Raw genomic sequence first — 26,429 nt, 5'->3', positions numbered from 1 at the left:
GTGGTGTGGGACCGGGCCCCGAGATTCGTGTTCTCTACCCATTGGATGCTGCGAGTACGGTCACGTGACAGATTGGTGATTCGTACTCCGTCCGTTTGCCGACCAAAATCACCGAGTCTAGGCTCCGTTCAAATCTGCTACCAAAATTTACAGAGTTTTCTCCTCATATACTACAAATTTTCCGCATTTCGAGCAGGCTCTAAACTACTCCAACAATACATTTCTAGTGAATTCGAAAACAACCTTTTCTAGTAGCACCTTTAGGCCTATCCATTCATGAGAGGAAGATATATAGATCAACATTTGTTATATTTCAATTCCATTGAGTTAACCAAACCAAGTTTTAAAAAGCATTCGCCATGATCTATTTATCCACTCGCGACATAAGTTCAACCATCAAGATGAATTTACTTGAAGGTCTCTATCAGCGACTAGGCTTTTCGAGGGAAATCCTGAGGCCCTGCGTCGCCGCCCTCGCTCGGGCGGCGGCCCAACCCTGGCCGCCGTTGCGTCGCTTCCTCCCCTCCCCTCCCCTCTCCTCCTCCCTCGCCGCTGCCAGAGGGCTCGCTGGAAGCCCGTGCAACCCCTGGGAAGGTGGCGGCGGGGCAGTTTCGCCTTCGTTTGCCGCGCCTGCATGGTTCTGGCCAGGGATGACGCGCGGCGAGACGGCGCCCTTGCACCGGCGCGAAGCGAGCGGCGCACGTGGAGCGAGGCAGCGGCTAGGCACGGCGCCACCCTCTCCCTCCCCTCCACTCCTTCTCGCCACCGCCGGAGGAGGCGTCGCTACTGGTAGCTTCGATAGTGACCGGCGGCCCTGGTCTGGCTAGGCCCGGATCCGGCACGTCGACGCCTGTATCCGGCGTTCCTCTGAGCTTTGAGGCGGATTCCTTCGCAGATCCGCTGGGGGGGCGCTAGCCAGGGAGTGGCGGTGCTCAGCTTGCGGCGTTCGTGTCGAGTTCACGCGCGTGCAGTCCTAACGGTGCGGGCCATGTTGGCTCACGGCCGCCGACAGCACCAAAGCTAGTGCTTGCCTACAGCTCCCCCTCACCTCCACTATCCTCTCCATGGTCAAAATCGGCGTGCTAAGAGGATTGGGCCTAGGCGAAAGCCTTTGCTTGTTGGCGGGCCGATGATGACGATGCTCTCGGACGTCGTCTACCTTCTTGGAGGCGTCATCGATGGCCTCCTCTCCTCTGTGCCATCACCGCCATCGGCAACCACCGCCCGCCGCCTCCGTGTTTGCAGCAGAACTAGAAAGTTGTTGGTGCTCCTTTGGATTCTACTATGGTTACGCAAGTGTCCACCATTGGCGCCTCTACTTCGTCGATGCTCTCCTTGTTGATGGAGATACCAAATCAAATGCTGGGTGTCGCCTTTGCCGGCCCTCCCTCCTTTGGGGCTTCCTCCCCTCGAAGGGTATTGGATGGCGGTATGTGGCACCTGGATGTGCCTCAATTGGTGTTGCCTTCAGCTTGAAGGGAGGTCGTCATTTCCGACGATATTTTGGTCAAGTTGCTTACCCCACCCTTAACCCTTGTTATGTTGGCAAACCCTCCCAAATCGTTGGAGGGTGGCCATAGGGCAGCGTAGCTATGAGGGTTGTTGTTGTGTCACTTTAGTTCCAATGAATCTGGCAAGCAAGTTGCTCGGTATTGGCTCTCATGGATGATTGGTAGAATACACTTCAGCTTCGTTAGGGACTTTCTATTGCGTTGAGCTTGCACCGCCCTATTTATCAGCTTGGAGATATTTCCTATTTTCTCTTCTAACTTCTCTTTGCTTCTCGCCACGTGGCTGCCGTCTTACTTTCGATCAATGAGAATTAAGTAGGTGGGGATCTTCCCAAAGTTGTTAAAAAAAGATAAATACATTTTAAGTGTTTGGTTTTTCAAGACAAAGTTTCCAAAATATAACCCTACGCCCTCTCTCTCTCTGCATTCTGCTTAAGCTTCATCCCTCTCTACATGGCAAGAAGGGGATTATCTGATCTTACCGCACACTCATGGTCAATGACACGTGGGCCCCGGCAGACGCGGGTCCAAATGTCAGTCACCATGTAATTGTGACATAACGGAGAAACTGATGCCAGCCGGCAATTCCCCACTCCCAATCAAGCGCTAAACGATCAAGAGAAAATTGGGCGCGATTTAGCGCTTAATTTTCCTTGATCTCACCCCAAGCCCCCACCGTCCCTATCATCGGAAATTCCTCCCCGTTGGAAGCTATCGACACCAGCCGTTCGAGCGTTCGCCATGGCCGCGGAGGCGGCGGGGCGGCGGGGGGCGGCGGCGCGGAGGAAGGCGAAGGAGGCCGCGGTGGGCGTCGCCGCGAGGGTGCTCTTCTACCCGACGCTGCTATACAATGTAGTGCGGAGCAAGGCCCAGGCCGAGTTCCGGTGGTGGGACGAGGTCGATCAGGTGACTTCTCGTTTTCGTTTCTCCTCACTAACAGCTTCCTGAGCGAGAGATTGGCTTGAGAGACTTAGATTGCTAGGTCCACTAAAACTAGAGCCGTCGGTGTTCCTCTGGGGATCTGTCTGGAGGCTAGGAAGTTAACAATTTTAGCGTTAGTATATAAATGGTGCTGACTTCATTGTTGTTCGCTCCAAAGAATGTCATAGTTGCAATATCTGTATGCATGAATTTAGCTCTGTATCTGGGGATATTCTGGAGCTGTATTATCTGCCTTGTGGTTGAGCAGATATTTCCATTTGATGAGTCATAGATATCTCTGATCTGATTATACAGATGCACATGTTGACCTTTGTACCAGTTCATTTTGCTTGGAGCGGTTCCGTTCCGCAGAGATGTTTCACGCTTGCAGAAGCTTGGGGTACGTGGTGTGATAACTCTAAATGAACCATTTGAGACTTTGGTACCATCATCAATGTATCAGGCAAGTGGCTTGCTATTTATTTACCTTTTTATATTAAAACTTGTATGTCACTTCACAGATCATATGCTCCTGAGTTCCCTTAATCTTAGCATATGCCACTTACGAACAGAATTCCTCCAATCCAAGTTAATCAATCAGGGATAAGTTGTGACATAAATTCTGCTCTGCTGAAATTTACAGTCACGTGGGATTGATCACCTTGTTCTTCCTACAAGAGATTATATGTTTGCTCCTTCACTTGTGGATATTAATCAAGCAGTTGATTTCATTCATAGTAAGTGAGCTGCAGATTATGCCCAAAGTGACCCTTTTGCAATAAGTAATAGTTTATGAATCAATCATCCCAGATTTACTGATTAGATTGTTGACCATTTGTGACGCTGCTTCCTTTTTTTTCAGAAACTTTCCTTCTCTTCACTACAGAAACTTTCATTGACATTTCTGCACTGTTAATTAGGAAATGCATCTTCTGGGAAAATAACATATATTCACTGCAAAGCTGGAAGGGGCCGAAGTACAACAATTGTCTTGTGCTACCTGGTAAATTTAGTTATTTACTATCTTTTAGTAAGAACAATAATATGTCAAAATCTGAGCTTAGACCTTCAGGTCATAGTTAGAAAGAAGTCATAGCATACTACCTGTTTGGAATTGATTTAAAATCTTGTCTCAGTGAAAATATAATATTGGTATGTTTCTTAATTTCACCAGGTGAAGTACAAGAATATGACACCTGCAGAAGCTTTCGAGTATGTACGATCTAAAAGGGCTCGAGTGCTGTTGACGCGTTCGCAATGGAAGGTACCGCCCTACTGAACACACGCTGACTCATTCTTCCATCTTAAAACATGCCAGTTATTTGCACTTACAAGAATTTCTAATTTTACTGCCTGCCCCCTGCTGTGATTTTCTTGAACTTGGGAAGTTGCAAGCATTGGCCTGCTTTAAATAATTTATATGCGCTGAAAGATGTAACTCTTATCGGTGATAAAATGCAGTTGGCAATTGATCCTAATGGTATAACTAGCTAGGAAAGGCTGTGTATATGTCACATTTTAGCAGCCTTTTCTTCCTCAGTAAGGAAATATTCCTACTGCTTGACTGAACACCTATATTTAAAACTTTCTATTGTGTTTCAAAGATGATTAAACATACACTCATATTTGCAGAGCAGTGCTGCAATCCTTTAGCTGTTTGGAATTGTGACATTCAGCTACTTCTGTCTGGTGACTGATAATGCAGCAATCATATTTAGATGGGACCAAATTTACTCATCATGGACCCAAATACCGCCCATTAATTAGAGAAAGAGTTATCACCAGGGATTCTGAATGTTTCTAGAAGGTCCTGAAAGCCTTTCCAATTCATTTCGTTCAATCTTATTCGCGTGGAAGAAGAGTGAGAGGCAGTTTAACTCATTATTCAATGAAAATTCATGTATTCTAGGTGGATTTGATTCTTGCAGGTGGTCCAAGAATTCAGCAAGAACAACGCTGAGTTTCCTGCTGTGACAAGCAGTTCGGCAACAGCAACTGCAGCAGGGGACGCCATACCAGTAACAGAAGCAAATTTGGATGGCAATGATGCCCCAGAGTCTCTTACAGAAGATGCCAGCTTGTCTTGCCTGAAGAGTACCCCGTCAAGGCCAATGATTAAGATGCTTTCATGTTTGTTTCCTTCTCGGATCTGATGAATGATCACTGGACATTGGGTGTCCGAGGTGCGTGCATGTTCTCCACATAACCAATTTACTTGTGAAGTGGTGTGCAGATCTGAAAGGATGGCAGCTGCATTGGCATAATATTTCGGGAGTCATACAAATGTCCGTATTCATCCAATTTGCCTGTTTATATGTACCTTCATCATGAGAAATCCATTGTCTGGACCTTTGATGAGGATGTATCTGGGCCAGAATGGTTGCAGGACAGCCAGAAATTGAATTGGACAATTACCTATGGAATCGTTTTGCAAATGCATAGTCGAAATACCTGATTTTGTTTATAGAGATTGTTTGACTGGTATTCAGATAAGATATGATTTGAGTGCACAGCACGACTAAAGGGTCAATTCGAACTGTACAGTTACTCAGTTGGGTTGCACCAGTTCTGCGGCTGCCAAGTCCGGCCACCTGTTCTTCCAATCGCCATCCGATTTCAGATCACCTGATCGGATCTGAAGATAAAATAATACGGCGTACATTGAATAGATCTGGATCAGTCGTCTGATGTCATTGACAGATGACAGAAAGGTCTCCGCAAGCAACCGAAATAAAAAGTCACACCTTTTGTTTTTGTATCATCGATTTCAGTCATGTACTATTGTCATTGTAAGTTCTTTCAAGACAATATTGCTATTGAAAGTTCTTTCAGGACGATATTGCTATGGTTGAGCTTTTGGGGCTGTTTTGCTTTCCAAAAGCTAAAAACCAACCAAAAAGGCCGAAAAGCTTCAGCTGCTTCGACCCAAAAGCAGAGTTAGTTCATTTCTGGCAGTAGGTGGGGAGGTGCTTCCTTGAGCTTTTGGCTTTCTCAAGTTGGAAGAAATTACATTTCTGGCAGTAGGTGGGGAGGTGCTTCCTTGAGCTTTTGGCTTTCTCAAGTTGGAAGAAATTACCCACTGCTACTCGTTATGAGCATATTGCTTCATTTCTTTCCTGTCTCTCCCGATGTTTTTCTCCAGCTGCGAGCTCCTCTCTCCTCCTCCCGTGAGCAACCAGTAGCAGCGGCGGGGTCCGACGCGGCGGCCAGCCGACCACGCTGGCGGCGGCCCTCTCCGCCCCCCTCTCCTCCTCCAGTGAGCAGCCAGTGGCGGCGCCGGCGCGAGCTCCTAGCAGGGGTGGCGCCGCGAGCTCGAGCTCCCCCGCGGGCAGCCGCGCGAGCTCCCCCAGTGGGCCCACTCCTCCGGCCCTGCACAACGGACGAGAGAGGCCGGTGAGGGGTGGAATGGGTGCGGGAGCTCGAGGGGAAGCCGAGGGCGCGAGAAACCAGCCAGAGGCCTATCCACGATGGCGAATCAGGGCCGGCGACAAGCTCGGGTCGGTGGCAGAGGCGGGCGGAGGTGGTCGTCGGGAGCTGGGCACGACGAGGTAGAGCGGCGGTCGAGTGGCGACGGAGCTGCGGGTCGTCGACGAGGGGAAGCTGTGGGCGACGAATCGACTGTGGGCGACTAATCGCCGGTACTGGCAGCAGGAGGAGGAGGAAGAAGAAGGGTTGATGAGCGGGGTCCGCTCGTCAGTGAGAGAGGAGAGGGTCGAGTGAGGTGGACTATGAATGACATGTGGGGTCCGCTCATAAGTGTTTTCCAAAAGCCACAGCTGTTACACCAAACGACTTTTCCACAGCCCACAGCTCACAACTACTTTTCCACAGCTCACAGCTACTTTTTCAAAAGCCACAGCTCAAACGAGCACAAGTTAACTTTAGCCTGCTCCAATAATGGACTTCTTAGTTCACAAAAGGAAAATGGAGTTCTTAGCTAATTAAGTCATAATTTTATATATGCTTATATATATACAAACTAAAAGTTAATTAAGTTACGGGCATCAAAATGCCACTATATTACTATCCACCATCGGGCCAAGTGATGTTTGCATGTGTGGCATCGATTGATGAATTGGACGCATCTCAATAGTTCTTTGCACCTACGCCTAAAAACAACCATGCTTATAAAGTCGACGAAGAATAGATTGCTATGGTAGAGTTTAGAGAAACGAGATTGCTAGGCTGAGGAAGCTGAGAGATTCCTTTGTCACTGGCTAGCTCGGCAAAGGAAGCATGCAGTGATCCGGCCACCATGAAGGTGACCAGTGAGGGCGTGATTGGTAGCTGAGAGGGGGGCATCCTAGGGACCATCCTGCACCGTCTCGTGCACCTTGACCTAGTTTGGTTCCCCCACCCGCACCATATGCCTGCACCCCCTCGTTCACTTGCCCCCTCCCATCCCACATCCCTCCCTCCGCCGAAATCTTCCTTCCCTCGCGAGCCGAGACGGGACGATGCAAGGCGGGAAGATTTGGGGCGAGCGCAGGAGATGGCGCTATCCTGGTGATAAAGGCGTGGAAAGCTAGGGTTACCACCCCATTCCCTCGCCACTGCCTTCACTCACATCCATTTCCCTAGTGCGCCTTCTCCTCTCCCTCCCCTTCTTCGATCTCGGTTCGCCGATCGGGTCGAGGTCCTCTGGCAGCCTACTCTTGGTCCTCTGGTGGTGTGACGATACATCTCCCCCTAACGATGCTTCCTCCCTTCTCCCATCTAGATGTGCGTTGATTTGTTGATTCGTCAGTTTTTGTTTGCCGATGAGGAACCCTAGCTTCTTATATTCTTAGATCTATGCGGTGCTTTTGTTCGTGTGCATGTGGATCTATATTTTTGTGATGTGGATCTATGTTGATTCAAACATGTGGATCGAATTTATCGATTTATGTATTACTGAGCAAAGTGCCTAGATCGATGATGAATCCTTGCCGCCGGAGAAGCACCCTCGGGTGTGGCAGCCGTGTCTTGAATAACCATTTAGTTTTGAATGTTTGCTTGCTTAACAACATGGCCCCAAGTTCTTGTACTCAATTCTAATTAACATTGCATCGTATTGGTAGACATGGATTTCCGAACTAGGCGCCCGGCTGCTGCTGCTATGGTTGCTACAGTGGCTGCATGGTTTTTCATGTGTTTAGGAGGAGAGCTTAGGATGCTCGCTCCATTACCTATGGACCCATGGCAGAGAGGGACCCAGAGAGGATCAGTAACCTAAGATTCATTTATGAATCTAATGATGTCCATTGTGTAAACCTGCTAAGGTTGAGAAACGCACCTTTTTTCCAACTGTGTGACTTGTTTCGTACAAGACAGTTGGTTGTGGACAGCATACATGCCACTATTGAAGAACAAATTGCAATGTTCTTGCATGTTGTTGGTCACAACCAGCGGTTCAGGGTGATTAACATGACATTTAGGAGGTCACCAGAGACTATTAGTAGGTTCTTTCACCAAATCTTGTATATAGTTGGTGAGTTGAGGAATGAGTTCATTGTTCCACCATCCACTAGTGTCCATCCTAGGATCCATGCCAACAGGAGATGGTACCCATATTTCAAGGTTGGTGGTCTTTTCATGAATGTAACTGTAACAGCTGCAAATTTAGTCATCTAAGTGACTTTGAAGAATTAAAAGCAAATTGAGAAGAAAAGAAAAAGAAATTGGCCAAAAATCAAATTCGGGTCAAATTTGGCCAAAATTTGAATTTTGAATTTGAAATTCAGAAAAAATCGGCAAAAATACGGAATGCAAGTGTAAGAGTGACTAGAACTTAAGGATCAAGAAATTGAAGCAGAGCTGGTCCAAAAATCTCTCAAAGGAATTGAAGAACGAAAATAGAAAACTGAAGTTTACTGTTCATCATCCGAAAACAAGAATTCAGAAAAACAGCCTCAGAGTCCATTTTGGAAATTGAATTCTGACAAATTTTTCAAACAAGTGAATCAGAACAACTACACCATATCAAAGTATGGACTTTGGACTCCTAGAATTGGGTGTTGTTGGCCAGGAACAGTGAAGGGAATGAATTCAAATTCAAGCTCAAAGTCAGCATCTTGTCACTGCAAACGACATCACTGAAAATGGTTAAGTCTGAAAACAGCAGCATAGGGTCGACTTTGGAGTTGATTTCAGAGCAATGTAGATCAAAAGGAGTAGGTGTTCTTGAGCAAAATGGAAACCTTGGAGATGGTAGAGCACGAATGGGAAGAAGTTGGACTGGAAAAGAAGGATTTGGATCACAAAATTCAATCACAAAGTAAGGCAAATATCACTGTTGTGTTACTGACGAACTGAATGCCGATTTCAGTCAAATTCAGGCAAACAGGAGAAACAATTCAAAATTCAGCTATGTTTGATGCTTATCTCGGGTCAGAGCCAAAATAAAAAGTGAAGGGTTCAAGTTTATCTCCAACTTCGGTTAAAATACTTGGGGACCCTTGGATTGAAAATCAACCGCAATTCGAGTCTGAAGTCACGGGCGCCAGAGGTAGGAAAGAGGAGCGGTGACAGAGCGAGCTCGACGTGTCGCCGCCGCCGCTCTCGGTCGCTCGCCAGCACGACGGATAGGCCACCTCCTCACCACGCAAGCCTATGGGTAGACCACGGTGGCAACCATGCGCGCGGTAAGACGTTTGTATATTTTCCGCTCTCGCGCCGCCATTTCACCGCCATCATTTTCTTACCGCCGCCGCCTTCTCTGTCAAACACCGCCGCCGAGTAAAATTCCACCGCCACACCGCACCTCCCGTCGATTCCTTCCGTCCACACCTCCGCCCACATCCCACCAGCAACCCTAGCAGCTTGTCGCCTAGCTTCTTCGCCGGCACGCCTTGAACCGCCGCCGCTTCTGTCCGCTGTCGCCGCGCCTCCCGCTCACGGTGAGCACCACCTTACGCCGGTTCTCTTCTTTCTTAAGTAGTCGTAGGCAAGTCCCTAGGATGCCAGGATGGTGTAGTAGTCGTTGTTCGAGTAGTTTGTGCCGTCGTCGTGAGTAGTCGCGACCGGCCGAAGGTGTCGCCGCCCGCCGCCGTGGAGGGAGTGGCTCCGGCCGTCTCCCGAGGAGCTGTTGCCGCGCGCGGGTGCGTGGAGGCATAGAGGTGCTGTCTTGACCTAGTCCCGCCGCCGGTAGGGCGCCGGCCGGCGAGTCGCGCCGCCCCCTGTCGCGCGCGCGTTTTGGCGGGAGGAGGAAGAAGCGCCTGGAGCTTGGGCCCGCGCGGTAGAGAGAGAAAGGAGGGGAGGAGAAGGAGGCCGGGGCGCGGCCGTTTTGTTGGGCCGGCGTAGCGGAGGCCCAGGAAGTCGAGGCGGTCGACCGTAAAGGAGAAAGGGGCCGGAGGCCCAGTGGGAAGCAGGCCACGCTCGCGTAAGAAAAGAGAAAAAGAAGAGGGCCGTTGGGCCGGTAGTGGACCGAGGAAAGGAAGAATCGGCCCGCTAGGCCCGTCAGAGGGAGAAAGGGCCGGCGGGTAAGTGGAACAGGAGAAAGGTGGGTCCGCACCGTGGGCCCAGCGCGCGTGTGAGAGAGGGTAGGTTCGAGCTGCGTAAGAAAAGTTTTTCGGGGTGTTTTTCGGGAAAATTTGATTTCCTTTATAGAATAATTAGTTTAAATCCAGATTTCACCATTTAAATCACAGAAATTTCTAGGAGTGTCCAAAATTAGTGAAACCAATTTTGTTAGGCTTGTTTTATTTTCCTTTACGCATTAAAATTTTTACACCCTAGAAAAATAATAAAAGCTTAGGTATTTATTTAATGCCTTTCTTTTAAGGTAATTAAATAAATACTTAATCTTTATAAAATGCATAAAATATGAAATAACATTTTCATAAATACAAATTATTCTCAACTCATAGGAATATAGGTTTCAAGTTAGAAAATAATTATAACCTTTTTCCAAAAATAAAAGAAAGGCCTTAAGTAAGGTTAGGTGAGAAAATAAAATTGTGGGTTAATCTTGTTAGGTTTTTGTGTGTTGGCTTGCAACTTTATCATGATAAATTGTATAGTCCTTGTTGGCTTGCAACTTTATCATGAAGAAAAGTTGTATAGTCTTTTATTCAAAATTTTGCAATCCTAACCCCTGCATGTGTTGTGCTATAGATCCCGAAGCACCAGAAGCAGATTATTTGGAATTTTCAGAAGGATCCTCGGAACTCGAAGAAGTCTTTGAATTAGTCCCCTGTGAAGCCAACCCGTCAGACAATACTAACTTTTTAAGCGAACAAGGCAAGCCCCGGTGCATCTATACCTATCTAGTTTAGAGTCATTATTTCATGTGTCCAATTATCGGTTATTTGCTATATGTATGCACTACGTCTAGGAATTGCTTGAAACCTATTCTTGTGTATGATCATGCCTTGCTTAAGGACATCTTTGCCACTTGTTCAACCCTTTAATAGATAACCCAAGTCTAGAATTGCTTACTTGCTTACATACTTGGTTTACCAACCTTAAGGAAAACTTTTGAGTCATACATGTTGCTTATGAAAAGATAACTTGGAAATTGAGAAGCGGACAGAAGCTAGAGATGTAGTTATGTCTGCTAGATTAATTTGGTTAAGGCCCGATTCATTGTCTTAACCTTTGATCAAGTGATAAGCATCTGATCACTTACTGGGTATGGGACCAGTAAAGCCCAGTAGGTTAGTAAACTCTATGATCGGGAATACTTCGTACCCGCGCTTGACGTGCTGGAGATTGGCAGGGGTGTAGCCTGAAACTCACATGGTGATCGGGCCAGACGTGGGGTCTCATGTGGGGGTGCATCCCTGGGTCCGGGTAGTCTTATTCCCAATCATTGATTTTGCTAATCGAAAGGTTGTTATGTACGACCTGGACAGTCGTATAAAGCTGGTGATCAGGGTACTCTCCTGCAGGATGTAAATGGATCCGGATCGCCGCAATTCTCGGATATGAATGCACTTGATCACTGTTGAGCATCGTAGTATGAACTCATGAAAAATATATCTTTCTGATAATGTTTGATGTATGACTTAATATCTATTGTTGCTTTTACTTTCTGATCATCAATTAGAATGGTTAGGTAATAACTTAACCCGAATAAAAGATAAAACTAAGGTATCACTTGTAGTAAGCTTTTCGGCAAAAGTTGTATCAGCCAAGTACACCAAAAGCTATCATATACACCCAAATAAAGCTATTATATTGGTTAGTCGGGTAAGACTTGCTGAGTACCCCGTACTCAGGGTTATCCCTTGTGGCTATCTTTCAGAAGCTCCGCAGGAGTCCACAGAGGAGGAAGCCCCGAAGCCCTAGGGTATTGTTATGAGTTTCGCAATACCCTTAAGAAAAAAGTTCTTAAATGCTTATCTCCTCCTGAACTGTTTTTGTTTTAAATCTTAGAACCCCGTCTAACACTGCACTGTTAAGTGTGCTTCAATCTATGTTTTGTAATAACTCGTACCTTTTATATGTATGTAAAAATGTAATGTTGTTGATGTTATCCCATTGCGGATACTATCCTGATGTATGGCTATGAAACACAATGTGGATCTTTCGAGGAGTCCTAAGGACACTCGACGGACGATCGGACTTATACTGTTTGAAGTGTGTCTCGGATAATTGTTGCGTCGGCAGCAATTAGGCGCATTTAAACCAGTTTAAGTTGGACGGTTCCGCCACAGCTGGTATCAGAGCCGTAGGTTGGGATAATCAACAGATATTACCTTTTAAAACTGAGACTCTACTTTCAAATAACGAAAGAAGAGTCACAGGTGGCAGTAGTATTAACTGGTTGTTTGTTTTGCAGATGCTAACTGTTTGCTGCGTGTCGCTAGTATTCGGTAGTCTGTTATTTAGGGAGAGATTACGATGCCACCAATTTCTTTACGAGTGTGTATACGAGTCTGTGAATCCATAGGAATCGTTGCATCATGTTGCATAAGCATATTTTCAAAATTTTTGGGGTTGGGGAGTGCCGTTAGACCTGACCTCGTTTCTTTTATAGGATGTTTCAAGAAGGCTACACTGATAAAGATGGATGGACCCGCGGCCATTATTTGGATAAGTTGGGGTTTATGTAGTTGCTTTGGAAGACGCTACAAGAATTGGGCTTTCACAACCCCCCGGAATATTATTGGAGGAAGGAAGATACGGGTCATAAACAGTATTGCACTGTTTATGTGCATATTCCCGATGACGACACCCGTCCCAATTGGCGTCTGGAAGAGGTGATGGAGTCAGGTTTTGAGTTCAATGACACAATGGAAAGGGCGGCTATGACTGCTCTTACTGAGTTATGTGAAAACCACAAGGTGGAGGTAGGGTCGAGCTCTGCTCGGTTCTATCCTGTCAAGCATCAAGATGACGGGATCTGGAGGCGAAGAATTAAAGCTTTGAAGAACACTTCTCGGGTAGAGCACGATATCTTGGTTGCTGCTGCTTCTGATTACATGACGGCCATGTACAACTTACATCAATCTTGCATCAGAGAGTATTACAATCACAGGCAGAAAAATGAAGATGCTAAGATGGAGCTGATGGGTGCCCGACATGACAAGGAGTTGTACAAAAAGGCGGCGTTGGCAAGAGAGCACGACATGGAGAAAATAATGAGGGAGCAATCCAGAAGAATCGACGATTATGAAGAGAAACTCAGGGTGATGCAAGGGTTCATCGAGGCCAGCAGGAGCATGGCAGATAGAGCAAGGGAGGAAGCTGAATCCAATGTCAATAGGTTGGAAGCAGAAAGATTCCAGCAGCTGGACGAGATCCTGTCACTCCGTCTGGCTTTGGAAGAGATGCAGGCCCAGGTACCTGCACAAAATATCGTCAATATTCCACCACCTCCACCACCAGAAGAGCCCCAGCCACCGAACCCAGAAGAAGCGGACCAATTAGTACCTGTGGTAGAAGAGGAAGAAGATCCTGCTCCACCTGCAGTTCCTGAGATTGATCTGTATGCTCATGAGAACTTAGAAGGATTTGATGTTGACATGGAGGACGACCAGGGTGAAGCTCCCGCGGGAAATCAACAATTTGCCTGGGCCAATGCCAATGCCGATGGGCTAGATCCACAGGGCTACGGGCCAATGCAGCAATGGGGAGAAGAGGAACCAGAAGATGGAGAAGAAGAGGAGGATCCCGAAGAAATGGAGGGAAACTCCGGAGTTAGCACCTCCGCATCCTACACTTCTTATACTTCAAGCGACCCCGGGCCGGAATCAGGAAGTGAAAATTCAGTGAACCAAGCCCCACCCGTTGCTCCTCCAGGGCAAACATTGATGACCGTAGACCAAGATATCCTACAGGCAGCAATGGCCCGACTAGGACTGAATGCCGAGGAACTAGGCATTTTTCCTTACGATGGTTGAAGTGAAACCTTGTCTAAGAGATGTTGTAATATATTTATGTAAGATATATGTGATGGACAGAGTAATATGGTGGTTTTTGTAAAAAGTAACTTCAGGGCATGTATTATAAATAAATATGTGTATAAGTGTGGTTTATGTATGGTCGTGCTGTGAGGTGTGAAATATTAGTGTGCAGGAAACCGTTGATAAAATGTGCCCTAGATATTAATATTCTGTTTACTCTTGGCAGCATGACGGAATCTCAGAGGACCACGAGCTTCAGGTTCAGGGGGTCAGGAGGAGAATTTACCAAGAGCACCAACGCTGGCAGATGCTATAGCCAGCCTTATGAACTCAGGGGCAGAACAAGCCCGATTACTTCAAATGATTGTGCAGAACACTGGTAACGGTGGACATCGGCGGGACCCAGAGCGGGGTGTATCCTACACCTAGTTCCTGGAAACCCGTCCTCCCATATTTTTGAAGGCCGAACATCCCCTTGAAGCTAACGAATGGCTTCAAACAATGGAACAGAAGTTTCGAGTAATTCCCCAATGCACCACCACTCAAAAGGCCGAGTTTGCAGGACTCCAGCTCCAAGGTCCCGCAGGGACCTGGTGGACCAGCTATCTGGCTAGGCAGCCAATTGGAAGGGAGGTTACATGGGAGAATTTTAAGGAAGCCTTCAGGACACAATTTGTGCCGGAAGGTATCATGAGGATGAAACTGGAACAGTTCTTAGGGCTACAACAAGGAAACCGCAGTATTCTGGAGTATACCAGTGAGTTTGACCACTTAGCCCAATATGCACCAGAACATGTCAATACTGAGTCCAGGAAAAGAGATTGCTATCTTCGAGGGCTCAATGCAAGGATGCAGGAGAAGTTATCCACCTGCACTTTTGCCGACTATAGCTCTGTGGTAAGTACAGCCATTACCGCGGAAGAAAAGATGAGGATCCTGGATGAAACCTTAAAGAAAGAAGAAGTTTTGAAAAGGAAGAATGTTTCTTTTGGAAACTTTGGGAATGCACCACAAAGAATGAAGGTGGTATATCGAGGTTCTCCTCGACCCATGTATCGACCTTCATTTCAGCAGCGACCCTTCCAGCCCTGGAATATTAGAGCTCCCAGTGCTGCTCCTCGTCCTGGAATTGCACCACCTCTCGGGTTTCGTAACCCTACTCCTCCAGGAAATCCATAGGTTTGTTTCAACTGTGGAAAGCCGGGACACTTCGCCCGGGACTGTCGTTTCCCCAAGGTTGGGGGAAACGCAAACTTAAGGGCTCAAACCTTGGGTCAAGGTACCGGGCAAAAGTTTGTCCGTCGTAAGTTCGTCAACACCAAGACGGGACAAGCTCATTATATGAACGTGGAGGAAATTCCAGAAGGAGAGCCTATCCTGGCAGGTATGTACCTTGTTAATAATTACCCTACCATGGTTTTATTTGATTCGGGAGCATCACACACTTTTATAAGTAGAAGGTTTATCACGCAACATCAATTAGAAGTACACACCTTAAATGTCAAGTATGCTATTCAAGCTACTGGAGCTACACAGAATACAAATCAAGTAGCTCGCAATGTCATTTTAAACCTAGAAGGAAATAAGGTGGGTGCTTATCCTTTAATTCTGGAAGATCAAGGAATAGATCTTATTTTGGGAGTAAATTGGATGAAGGAACATAAAGTTCAAATTGATATGGTTAATCGGGTCGTTAGTATGAAAGATGACCAAGGCCACTCTTTTGAGCTCCAATTACCCGCTCATCCTTGTTTGGACCAGATGGTCAAAAAGACTAGAGCAGTGACTCTAGAATCTATTCCTGTGGTTAATGAGTTTATAGATGTATTCCCAGAAGATCTGCCGGGGCTACCGCCTGATAGAGCGGTAGAATTTACTATTGAGTTAGAACCAGGCACCGCTCCTATCTCTAGAAGACCGTATCGAATGCCACCTAAGGAGCTAGCAGAATTAAAAATACAACTCCAAGAACTGTTGGATAAAGGTTTTGTCCGACCTAGCACTTCACCATGGGGCTGCCCTGCTCTATTTGTTAAAAAGAAGGATGGCACATTGAGGCTATGTGTGGATTACCGTCCTTTGAATGCGGTGACCATTAAAAACAAGTATCCGCTGCCACAGATTGACTTGTTGTTCGACCAGTTGTCTGGAGCTAAGGTCTTTTCAAAAATCGACCTTCGGTCAGGGTACCATCAGATTAAGATAAAACCCGAAGACATACCTAAAACAGCCTTTTCAACCCGATATGGACTATATGAGTACTTGGTTATGTCTTTCGGACTGACAAATGCCCCAGCGCATTTTATGTACCTCATGAATTCAGTATTCATGCCAGAGTTAGATAAATTTGTGGTCGTCTTTATAGACGATATCCTTGTCTTTTCTAAAAATGAAGAGGAACATGCGCAACATTTGCGCACTGTCCTAAATAGACTCCGGGAACACCAGTTGTATGCCAAGTTCAGTAAATGTGAATTCTGGTTAAAGAAAGTTCCATTTCTTGGGCACATATTGTCCGAAAAAGGAATTGAAGTAGATCCCAGAAAAGTCAAGGATATACTGGATTGGAAATCACCAACCTCTGTTTATGAAGTAAGAAGTTTCTTGGGAATGGCCGGCTATTACCGTAGGTTCATCCCCAATTTCTCAAAAATTTCTAAACCAATCAAAGAATTATTAAAGAAGGAAGTGAAATTTGAATGGAAACCTGAGTGTGAAGAATCATTCCAAGTCTTAAAGAAATTGCTGACTACAGCCCCAGTGCTAGCCCAACCTGACATAGAGAAGCCCTTTGATGTGTACTGTGATGCCTCGGGGACAGGCATAGGGTGTGTTCTTATGCAAGAAGGCAGAGTTATTGCTTATGCTTCTCGTCAACTGAAGCGTCATGAAGAGCATTACCCTACCCATGATTTAGAACTTGCTGCCGTAGTACATGCATTAAAGATATGGCGACACTATCTTTTGGGTAGTGAATGTCGTATCTTTACTGACCACAAAAGCTTGAAGTACATCTTTACCCAGATGGACTTGAACATGAGGCAAAGACGGTGGCTAGAACTAATTAAAGACTATAAGTTAGAAATCCATTATCATCCTGGTAAGGCTAATGTGGTGGCCGACGCCTTGAGCAGAAAGGCCCAATGCCACTGCACTACCATCCAGTCTAACCTTAAGACCTTGTGTGAGGAAATGGAAGATTTGAGTTTGGAAATGGTGAAACAAGGCACCCTTCAGAATATTATGATCCAAGATACCCTAAAGAAAAGGATTATAACAGCCCAAAGAGAAGATCCATGGATTAAGATACTTTATCAGCAAAAAGCCGAAGGAAAGGTCCCCGAATTCAATCAAGAAGAAGATGGAGGACTGTACTTCAAGAAAAGGATAGTAGTTCCTAAAGATAAGGACCTAAGAAGATTGATCCTAGAAGAAGCACATCTGTCTAAGTTTGCTATTCATCCCGGAAGCAATAAAATGTACCAAGATTTAAAGCAAAGATTTTGGTGGGCCAAGATGAAACCTGAAATTGCAAGGTATGTAGCTGAATGTGATACTTGCCAAAGAGTCAAGCCCATACTACAAAAGTCGGCAGGTTTACTACAACCTTCAGAAATCCCTGTCTGGATATGGGAGGATATTTCCATGGACTTTATAGTTGTATTGCCTACCACTTCAAAAGGGTATGATTCCATATGGGTTATTGTCGACCGTCTTACTAAGTCAGCTCACTTTATTCCAGTCAAGACTACTTATTCGGTGTCGACATATGCTAAACTCTATATAGCCCGGATTGTATCCTTGCACGGAGTACCAAAGACCATTATCTCTGATCGAGGTTCCCAGTTTGTTTCCAGATTCTGGGAACGATTGCAAAAGGACATGGGCACTACCCTAATTAGAAGTTCTGCCTATCATCCTCAAACTGGAGGACAGACAGAAAGGGTCAATCAAATCTTAGAAGACATGTTAAGAGCATGTGTCCTTACCTTCTCTAAGCTATGGGATGAATGTTTGCCCCTAGCCGAGTTCTCCTATAATAATAGCTATCAAGCTAGTATTAAAATGGCACCTTTTGAGGCCCTGTATGGTCGAAGATGCCGAACTCCTTTAAATTGGTCAGGAGTGGGAGAAAGGACACATTTGGGATCAGACCTGGTTATGGAAACCGAGGAAAAGGTCCAAAAGATTCACAAACATTTGGAAATAGCCCAATCCCGACAAAAAAGTTATTCGGATAAAAGGAGACGGTCCTTGGAATTTCATGCTGGAGAGTTTGTATATTTAAAGGTATCTCCGATGAAAGGAGTCCAACGATTTGGAGTAAAGGGTAAGTTAGCCCCAAGATATATTGGTCCTTATGAGATTCTGGAACGAAAAGGTCCCGTGGCATATAAGCTGTCATTACCAGACCAACTTGCTTCTATACATGACGTATTTCATGTATCCCAGCTTAAGAAGTGCTTAAGAGTTCCAGAAGAAATTTTAGAAGATCCAGAAATTGAGCTCGAGCCAGATCTAACCTATGAGGAAAGGCCCATTAAAATTCTGGATCAAAAGACAAGAGATACCCGAACTCGGAGTATCACGTTTTACAAGGTACAATGGAAAGATCATACTCCGGATGAAGCTACTTGGGAACAAGCTGAGGACCTAGAGTCTAAATATCTGGAATTATTTGAAACCGTCAGGAACAGATGAACAAAAGCCACCACCCCACTATCCCTGTACAGAAAAGAGAAGAGTAGTTGACCTGACGCAGTTTCCTTTCCATTCTCAAAACCGAGGATTTAACCCCGGGAATCTCGAGACGAGATTCTGTTAAGGGGGAGAGGCTGTAACAGCTGCCAATTTAGTCATCTAAGTGACTTTGAAGAATTAAAAGCAAATTGAGAAGAAAAGAAAAAGAAATTGGCCGAAAATCAAATTCGGGTCAAATTTGGCCAAAATTTGAATTTTGAATTTGAAATTCAGAAAAATTCGGCAAAAATATGGAATGCAAGTGTAAGAGTGACTAGAACTTAAGGATCAAGAAATTGAAGCAGAGCTGGTCCAAAAATCTCTCAAAGGAATTGAAGAACGAAAATAGAAAACTGAAGTTTACTGTTCATCATCCGAAAACAAGAATTCAGAAAAACAGCCTCAGAGTCCATTTTGGAAATTGAATTCTGACAAATTTTTCAAACAAGTGAATCAGAACAACTACACCATATCAAAGTATGGACTTTGGACTCCTAGAATTGGGTGTTGTTGGCCAGGAACAGTGAAGGGAATGAATTCAAATTCAAGCTCAAAGTCAGCATCTTGTCACTGCAAACGACATCACTGAAAATGGTTAAGTCTGAAAACAGCAGCATAGGGTCGACTTTGGAGTTGATTTCAGAGCAATGTAGATCAAAAGGAGTAGGTGTTCTTGAGCAAAATGGAAACCTTGGAGATGGTAGAGCACGAATGGGAAGAAGTTGGACTGGAAAAGAAGGATTTGGATCACAAAATTCAATCACAAAGTAAGGCAAATATCACTGTTGTGTTACTGACGAACTGAATGCCGATTTCAGTCAAATTCAGGCAAACAGGAGAAACAATTCAAAATTCAGCTATGTTTGATGCTTATCTCGGGTCAGAGCCAAAATAAAAAGTGAAGGGTTCAAGTTTATCTCCAACTTCGGTTAAAATACTTGGGGACCCTTGGATTGAAAATCAACCGCAATTCGAGTCTGAAGTCACGGGCGCCAGAGGATGCCAGGATGGTGTAGTAGTCGTTGTTCGAGTAGTTTGTGCCGTCGTCGTGAGTAGTCGCGACCGGCCGAAGGTGTCGCCGCCCGCCGCCGTGGAGGGAGTGGCTCCGGCCGTCTCCCGAGGAGCTGTTGCCGCGCGCGGGTGCGTGGAGGCATAGAGGTGCTGTCTTGACCTATTCCCGCCGCCGGTAGGGCGCCGGCCGGCGAGTCGCGCCGCCCCCTGTCGGGCGCGCGTTTTGGCGGGAGGAGGAAGAAGCGCCTGGAGCTTGGGCCCGCGCGGTAGAGAGAGAAAGGAGGGGAGGAGAAGGAGGCCGGGGCGCGGCCGTTTTGTTGGGCCGGCGTAGCGGAGGCCCAGGAAGTCGAGGCGGTCGACCGTAAAGGAGAAAGGGGCCGGAGGCCCAGTGGGAAGCAGGCCACGCTCGCGTAAGAAAAGAGAAAAAGAAGAGGGCCGTTGGGCCGGTAGTGGACCGAGGAAAGGAAGAATCGGCCCGCTAGGCCCGTCAGAGGGAGAAAGGGCCGGCGGGTAAGTGGAACAGGAGAAAGGTGGGTCCGCACCGTGGGCCCAGCGCGCGTGTGAGAGAGGGTAGGTTCGAGCTGCGTAAGAAAAGTTTTTCGGGGTGTTTTTCGGGAAAATTTGATTTCCTTTATAGAATAATTAGTTTAAATCCAGATTTCACCATTTAAATCACAGAAATTTCTAGGAGTGTCCAAAATTAGTGAAACCAATTTTGTTAGGCTTGTTTTATTTTCCTTTACGCATTAAAATTTTTACACCCTAGAAAAATAATAAAAGCTTAGGTATTTATTTAATGCCTTTCTTTTAAGGTAATTAAATAAATACTTAATCTTTATAAAATGCATAAAATATGAAATAACATTTTCATAAATACAAATTATTCTCAACTCATAGGAATATAGGTTTCAAGTTAGAAAATAATTATAACCTTTTTCCAAAAATAAAAGAAAGGCCTTAAGTAAGGTTAGGTGAGAAAATAAAATTGTGGGTTAATCTTGTTAGGTTTTTGTGTGTTGGCTTGCAACTTTATCATGATAAATTGTATAGTCCTTGTTGGCTTGCAACTTTATCATGAAGAAAAGTTGTATAGTCTTTTATTCAAAATTTTGCAATCCTAACCCCTGCATGTGTTGTGCTATAGATCCCGAAGCACCAGAAGCAGATTATTTGGAATTTTCAGAAGGATCCTCGGAACTCGAAGAAGTCTTTGAATTAGTCCCCTGTGAAGCCAACCCGTCAGACAATACTAACTTTTTAAGCGAACAAGGCAAGCCCCGGTGCATCTATACCTATCTAGTTTAGAGTCATTATTTCATGTGTCCAATTATCGGTTATTTGCTATATGTATGCACTACGTCTAGGAATTGCTTGAAACCTATTCTTGTGTATGATCATGCCTTGCTTAAGGACATCTTTGCCACTTGTTCAACCCTTTAATAGATAACCCAAGTCTAGAATTGCTTACTTGCTTACATACTTGGTTTACCAACCTTAAGGAAAACTTTTGAGTCATACATGTTGCTTATGAAAAGATAACTTGGAAATTGAGAAGCGGACAGAAGCTAGAGATGTAGTTATGTCTGCTAGATTAATTTGGTTAAGGCCCGATTCATTGTCTTAACCTTTGATCAAGTGATAAGCATCTGATCACTTACTGGGTATGGGACCAGTAAAGCCCAGTAGGTTAGTAAACTCTATGATCGGGAATACTTCGTACCCGCGCTTGACGTGCTGGAGATTGGCAGGGGTGTAGCCTGAAACTCACATGGTGATCGGGCCAGACGTGGGGTCTCATGTGGGGGTGCATCCCTGGGTCCGGGTAGTCTTATTCCCAATCATTGATTTTGCTAATCGAAAGGTTGTTATGTACGACCTGGACAGTCGTATAAAGCTGGTGATCAGGGTACTCTCCTGCAGGATGTAAATGGATCCAGATCGCCGCAATTCTCGGATATGAATGCACTTGATCATTGTTGAGCATCGTAGTATGAACTCATGAAAAATATATCTTTCTGATAATGTTTGATGTATGACTTAATATGTATTGTTGCTTTTACTTTCTGATCATCAATTAGAATGGTTAGGTAATAACTTAACCCGAATAAAAGATAAAACTAAGGTATCACTTGTAGTAAGCTTTTCGGCAAAAGTTGTATCAGCCAAGTACACCAAAAGCTATCATATACACCCAAATAAAGCTATTATATTGGTTAGTCGGGTAAGACTTGCTGAGTACCCCGTACTCAGGGTTATCCCTTGTGGCTATCTTTCAGAAGCTCCGCAGGAGTCCACAGAGGAGGAAGCCCCGAAGCCCTAGGGTATTGTTATGAGTTTCGCAATACCCTTAAGAAAAAGTTCTTAAATGCTTATCTCCTCCTGAACTATTTTTGTTTTAAATCTTAGAACCCCGTCTAACACTGCACTGTTAAGTTTGCTTCAATCTATGTTTTGTAATAACTCGTACCTTTTATATGTATGTAAAAATGTAATGTTGTTGATGTTATCCCATCGCGGATACTATCCTGATGTATGGCTATGAAACACAACGTGGATCTTTCGAGGAGTCCTAAGGACACTCGACGGACGACCGGACTTATACTGTTTTAAGTGTGTCTCGGATAATTGTTGCGTCGGCAGCAATTAGGCGCATTTAAACCAGTTTAAGTTGGACGGTTCTGCCACAGCAACCAAGTTAAATAACCCATATGGTAGTAACCTTTTGATATGGTTATTTGTTTACTTGATTTAGGACGCATAGGAGCAATTGATGGGACATATGTCTTGGCTAGAGTTCATGTGAATATGCAAGCTATCTTTAGAGGCAAGAAGCACACTATCACTCAGAATATTTTGGCAGCAGTGGACTTTGACCTCAGGTTCACATATATGCTTGCTGGTTGGGAGGGATCTACATATGATGCTCTAATTTTGGTTGATGCTCTAGAAAGGGCTGATGGCCTTAGAGTCCCACAAGGTACCATACATCACACATCTATAGCATGCCAAACTATTTGCACCCACTAAACTGATAAACCATGTTGTTTTGTTCCATTATCTAGGGAAATTCTATCTTGTGGATGATGGATATGCAACCAGGCCTGGGTTCGTGCCGCCATTTCATGGTACAAGGTACCACTTGAAGGGTTTTGGTTCCAACAGACCACAAAACCAAAGAGAGTTGTTTAACCTAAGGCATTCTTCTCTTAGAGTGACAATAGAGAGGGCTTTTGGTGCTCCCAAGAATAGGTTCAGGATCCTTGACAACAAGCCCTTCCACCCTTACAAAATCCAAGTAAAGCTGGTTCTTACTTGTTGTATTCTGCACAGTTGGATACTTAGGCATGGTCATGATGAACATGTCCCCACTGAAGCTGCTTGGACTCCAAACTCCACTAACACTGCCTCTGAGGCAGAGCATGATCCTGAAAATGGAACTTGGGCACAACAGAGGGAAGCATGGGCTGCACAAATATAGCAGAATAGGGGTTCTTCTAGAGTTTAAATCTAATGTTGCAATGAAGTACCTAGGGTTTATGTACTATTAAGTAGCATTGATGGAACTTGTAATATTTGCTGAGACCTATGGCACTTTGTTGTGATGTTTCTCTGCAATCATGAACCTTCATTTGTTTTGGTGTTAATGTTTCTTCTGTTTCAAGTGTTTATTTATTAAGCACATTTTCTTATATTGTTCTGGATATGATTAGTATTATAATTGTGGTTAGGAAATGGGTGAGGAACTTGTGGCCAATGTTGTTGGTGTTGTTAATGAGGTTGGAGCTCACGATGGGGTGGCAGCTGGGGAGGAAGCCAACCCAGTATCCCCTCCACCCAATGGAGCCCAGGTTGGGGGGCCAATGTAGTGGATCAGTGTTTATTCTGCCTTCATGCTTAGGAGGTTTCATGATCTGGCTGGGCAAGGGGTGAAAAATGACAAAGGTTTCAAAGAGGTTCATGTTAGGCAAGTTGCTAGGATGGTTTCTAAATTTGCTCAGGTCAATGTCACCGCTAACCAGATTTACAACCACCTGCGCAAATAGCACCAGAGGTGGGTTAAGATTGTTAGGCTCAAGGATCCTAGTGGTACTTTGTGAAATGAGAAGTATCACACGATAGTCCTTGAGGAAAAGCATCTGATTGGCCATACCAAGGTTAGACCACAACCATATATGTCTAACTATTATGTGTAATTGTTGCCCTTTGTCTAACTGTTATACCATATGTCTATCTGTTTGCACAACTAGGATCACCCTGTTGATGCCAAGTTCTTGAACACCCCTATTGAGAACTATGTTCAGATAAAGGCCATATTTGGATCTAGCTAGGCTACAGGTAGATTTGTCATGGGTTCCAATGAACCCTTAGGTGTACCAACTGACCTTGGCCACCTTGAGTACCAACTGACCTTGGCCACCTTGAGGAAGATGTTAGATTAGAGACCATTGACTTAGGTGGGACTGAAGCTGATTCTGGCAAACCAATTGAAGCATCCAATGGGGTAGACAACTCAAAAGGTAGTGATGACAAAGACAAGGAAGAAAGATGTGGTAAAAGGAGGAAGTTGTGTGAGGAAGAATACCAATTGATGCATCGTATGACTGTAGTTGTTACCTCTGTTGCAGATGCCCTCAAGGTTCCTCAGCATAATGAAGTCCATGAAGATCTGTATGGCTGTGTCATGGCTTGCCTTGGGTACTCACATGACGCACTCATGTGTACCCTTGTCTACCTGCTCAAGAACAAAGCAGAAGGCCTGTGCTTTATTCAGATGACAGAAGCCCGTAGAATCCTGTGGCTCAGGACCTACCTGAGCCAAGCCTACTTCTCCTAGATGCCATCTCTGTGCTTTTGCAAGTAGCCATACTAATTGTCCATGCTATAGTCTGACCTTCGGGGTTAGCACTAACCACTATTGGTGATGATAGAGATACCATTTGAAGTCTGTCCAAGGCTGCATATATTTTTATAGCATAGGACACATGGTGATGGATGTGTGATCCTCAGGAAATGAGGAGGAGGTTGTGAGGTGTAGACATGAACACCTGAACTTGTGGTTGTGATGGACCTATTATTTCTTTGTTGTGGTTGATGATTTCTTATTTTCTTGTTTGTTCTTTCTTGTGGTTGTCAATGAACTGGTATTCAAGGTAAGATCATATGCATGTGATGATTCAATTTTTGCCCAGTGATCTTGCTGGGTAACATCTGATAACCTTCAGCTTGTGAGGTACTGGGATATTGTTTGTTCCTGTGTTGCTCATCATATTTCTGTTTCTTGTCTGAAAATTTGCTTGTTGCGATTTATTTGGAGTTCTGGTCACTAATGCTCCAAGCTCAAGGTCAGGGGATGATGAAAAAAAATGAGGCCAACCTTTACTCTACCACAATTTTTTTGATCATACTACACCTTGCAATTGAATCATTTTTTTTGCTCATGCTACTCAGCATTGGTGGTAACCTCACCAAAATGATCATGAGGTGTTCTGAACATCTGCTATTCATCCTACCAAACAAGACTTCTTGTGCCAACTCATATACGAAAACGGTCCATCCAGTTTAACCAAACAACAACTTGACTCATTCAGGACGACGACAATGTGCAACCAAACTAACGTAAGTGCATAGGCCATCCCACCTCCCGCTGGCTGGTACCACCCCTCCATCCTGTATGCCTCACCCCTTTGCAACCAATCACACCCTAAGTGATGGTGGCTATGAAGGAGCACATTGATTAGTGTTGGTAGAGGGAGGTTAATGGTGTTTTTAGTTGGGACTGATGAAGATAGCAGGAGGTGAGTCGTACAAGGGGTGAAAAAGAACAAAAGCGGTTGAGGAAACCCTCTTCCATTTTTTTTGTCTTGAGGATGAAAATGATGAGTGGAAACGAAAACAAGCATGATATTAATAGGATGTAAAAAGAATAAAATTGAAATGAATAGATAACCATCACGCGGATAAAGGAAAAAAGACCCATAGAAAAGAGTCATATATAACCAAATATAACACAATGTATAACACAATAATAACCACGGTTCATAGCTCTTAAGTAAGCTGCAAGCTAAACTCATTTAAACATTTAAGCGTGCACACACATTCACTAGCTTGCTCACATAGACACAATTTAGCAGTTCACGACTTCACGCATCAAAACTCATTCTTAAATAATTGAAACGGAAGCTGGCAAGGTAGTAAAAATAATATATAGCGACACGAGAAATATAAAATGTAGAAAAAAATATAATCTTTGTCCTGTTCATTTTCATATGTAAGGTTCCGTTGGATATTGATATTGAAGGGCATAAAATTGAATTGGGTTCAATACCATATCATCCATGGTATTGAAATGAGATGCAATTCCAATTCTGTTGTTTGGATGTCATTGCATTGGCGTTTGGAATCTTAAGAAAGAACTCAATTCGATTTTCTGTTTGGATGTACAAAAGCAAGAATTGGTATTTGCTCCGCTTATCCACCACCGCCGCACCGCACCATGCACAGGGTTCTCTGGCCGCCGCCCACCTCCAGCTCGTGAAGCAAGAGGAGGCCACACCATCATCGAGAACTGCCATCCATGGAGCGAGAGGCATAGCCACCATCACCGCCCATGAAGAGAAGAGTGGTGGCACCCCTCCCGGATCCATGCGCCCCTCCCTGATCCACAACATCGGAGGGCCGCCGGACTCGGGAACGGAGGGGAGTGGCGCTGGAATCGGGGACGGAGGTGAGTGGCTCACTGGCGCCATAATCGGGTCGGAGGTGAGCGGCGCGCCTGCGCCGAACTCGGGGACAGAGGCGGAGGGGAGTGGCGCCGGAATTGGGGACGGAGGGGAGCGGCGCGCTGGCGCCGGACTCGGTGGTGGAGGGGCGACATGACGGAGGGACGAAGGGCGGTGCTATGGAGGAGGCCGGTGAT

At 45.2% G+C, this 26,429-nt stretch overlaps 1 protein-coding gene and 1 pseudogene across 2 annotated transcripts; both read left to right on the top strand.

Annotated features, from left to right (window-relative positions):
• The first annotated feature begins 1,966 nt into the window (after positions 1–1,966).
• On the top strand, positions 1,967–5,271 carry LOC117851595 (phosphatidylglycerophosphate phosphatase PTPMT2). 2 transcript variants are annotated; one of them, XR_011897983.1, is made up of 7 exons: positions 1,967–2,417; positions 2,773–2,895; positions 3,076–3,169; positions 3,353–3,435; positions 3,607–3,696; positions 4,065–4,239; positions 4,361–4,500. XR_011897983.1 is itself a non-coding variant. In XM_034733435.2 (6 exons), exons 1-6 carry the CDS (start codon positions 2,253–2,255, stop codon positions 4,583–4,585), a joined length of 780 nt encoding a protein of 259 aa, XP_034589326.1. In that variant the 5' UTR covers positions 2,004–2,252; the 3' UTR covers positions 4,586–5,271. The 2 variants fall into 2 exon arrangements, 1 of the variants encoding a protein (XP_034589326.1); XM_034733435.2 differs by lacking the exon at positions 4,065–4,239 and having other exon boundaries at positions 2,004–2,417; positions 4,361–5,271.
• Positions 5,272–6,687: 1,416 nt separating this feature from the next.
• LOC140222542 (protein ALP1-like) lies at positions 6,688–23,018 on the top strand (annotated as a pseudogene).
• The last annotated feature ends 3,411 nt before the right edge of the window (positions 23,019–26,429 follow it).

Source organism: Setaria viridis, chromosome 4 (genome assembly GCF_005286985.2).
Source record: "Setaria viridis chromosome 4, Setaria_viridis_v4.0, whole genome shotgun sequence".
NCBI lineage: Eukaryota > Viridiplantae > Streptophyta > Magnoliopsida > Poales > Poaceae > Setaria > Setaria viridis.
This window is presented reverse-complemented; position numbering and strand designations above follow the sequence as displayed.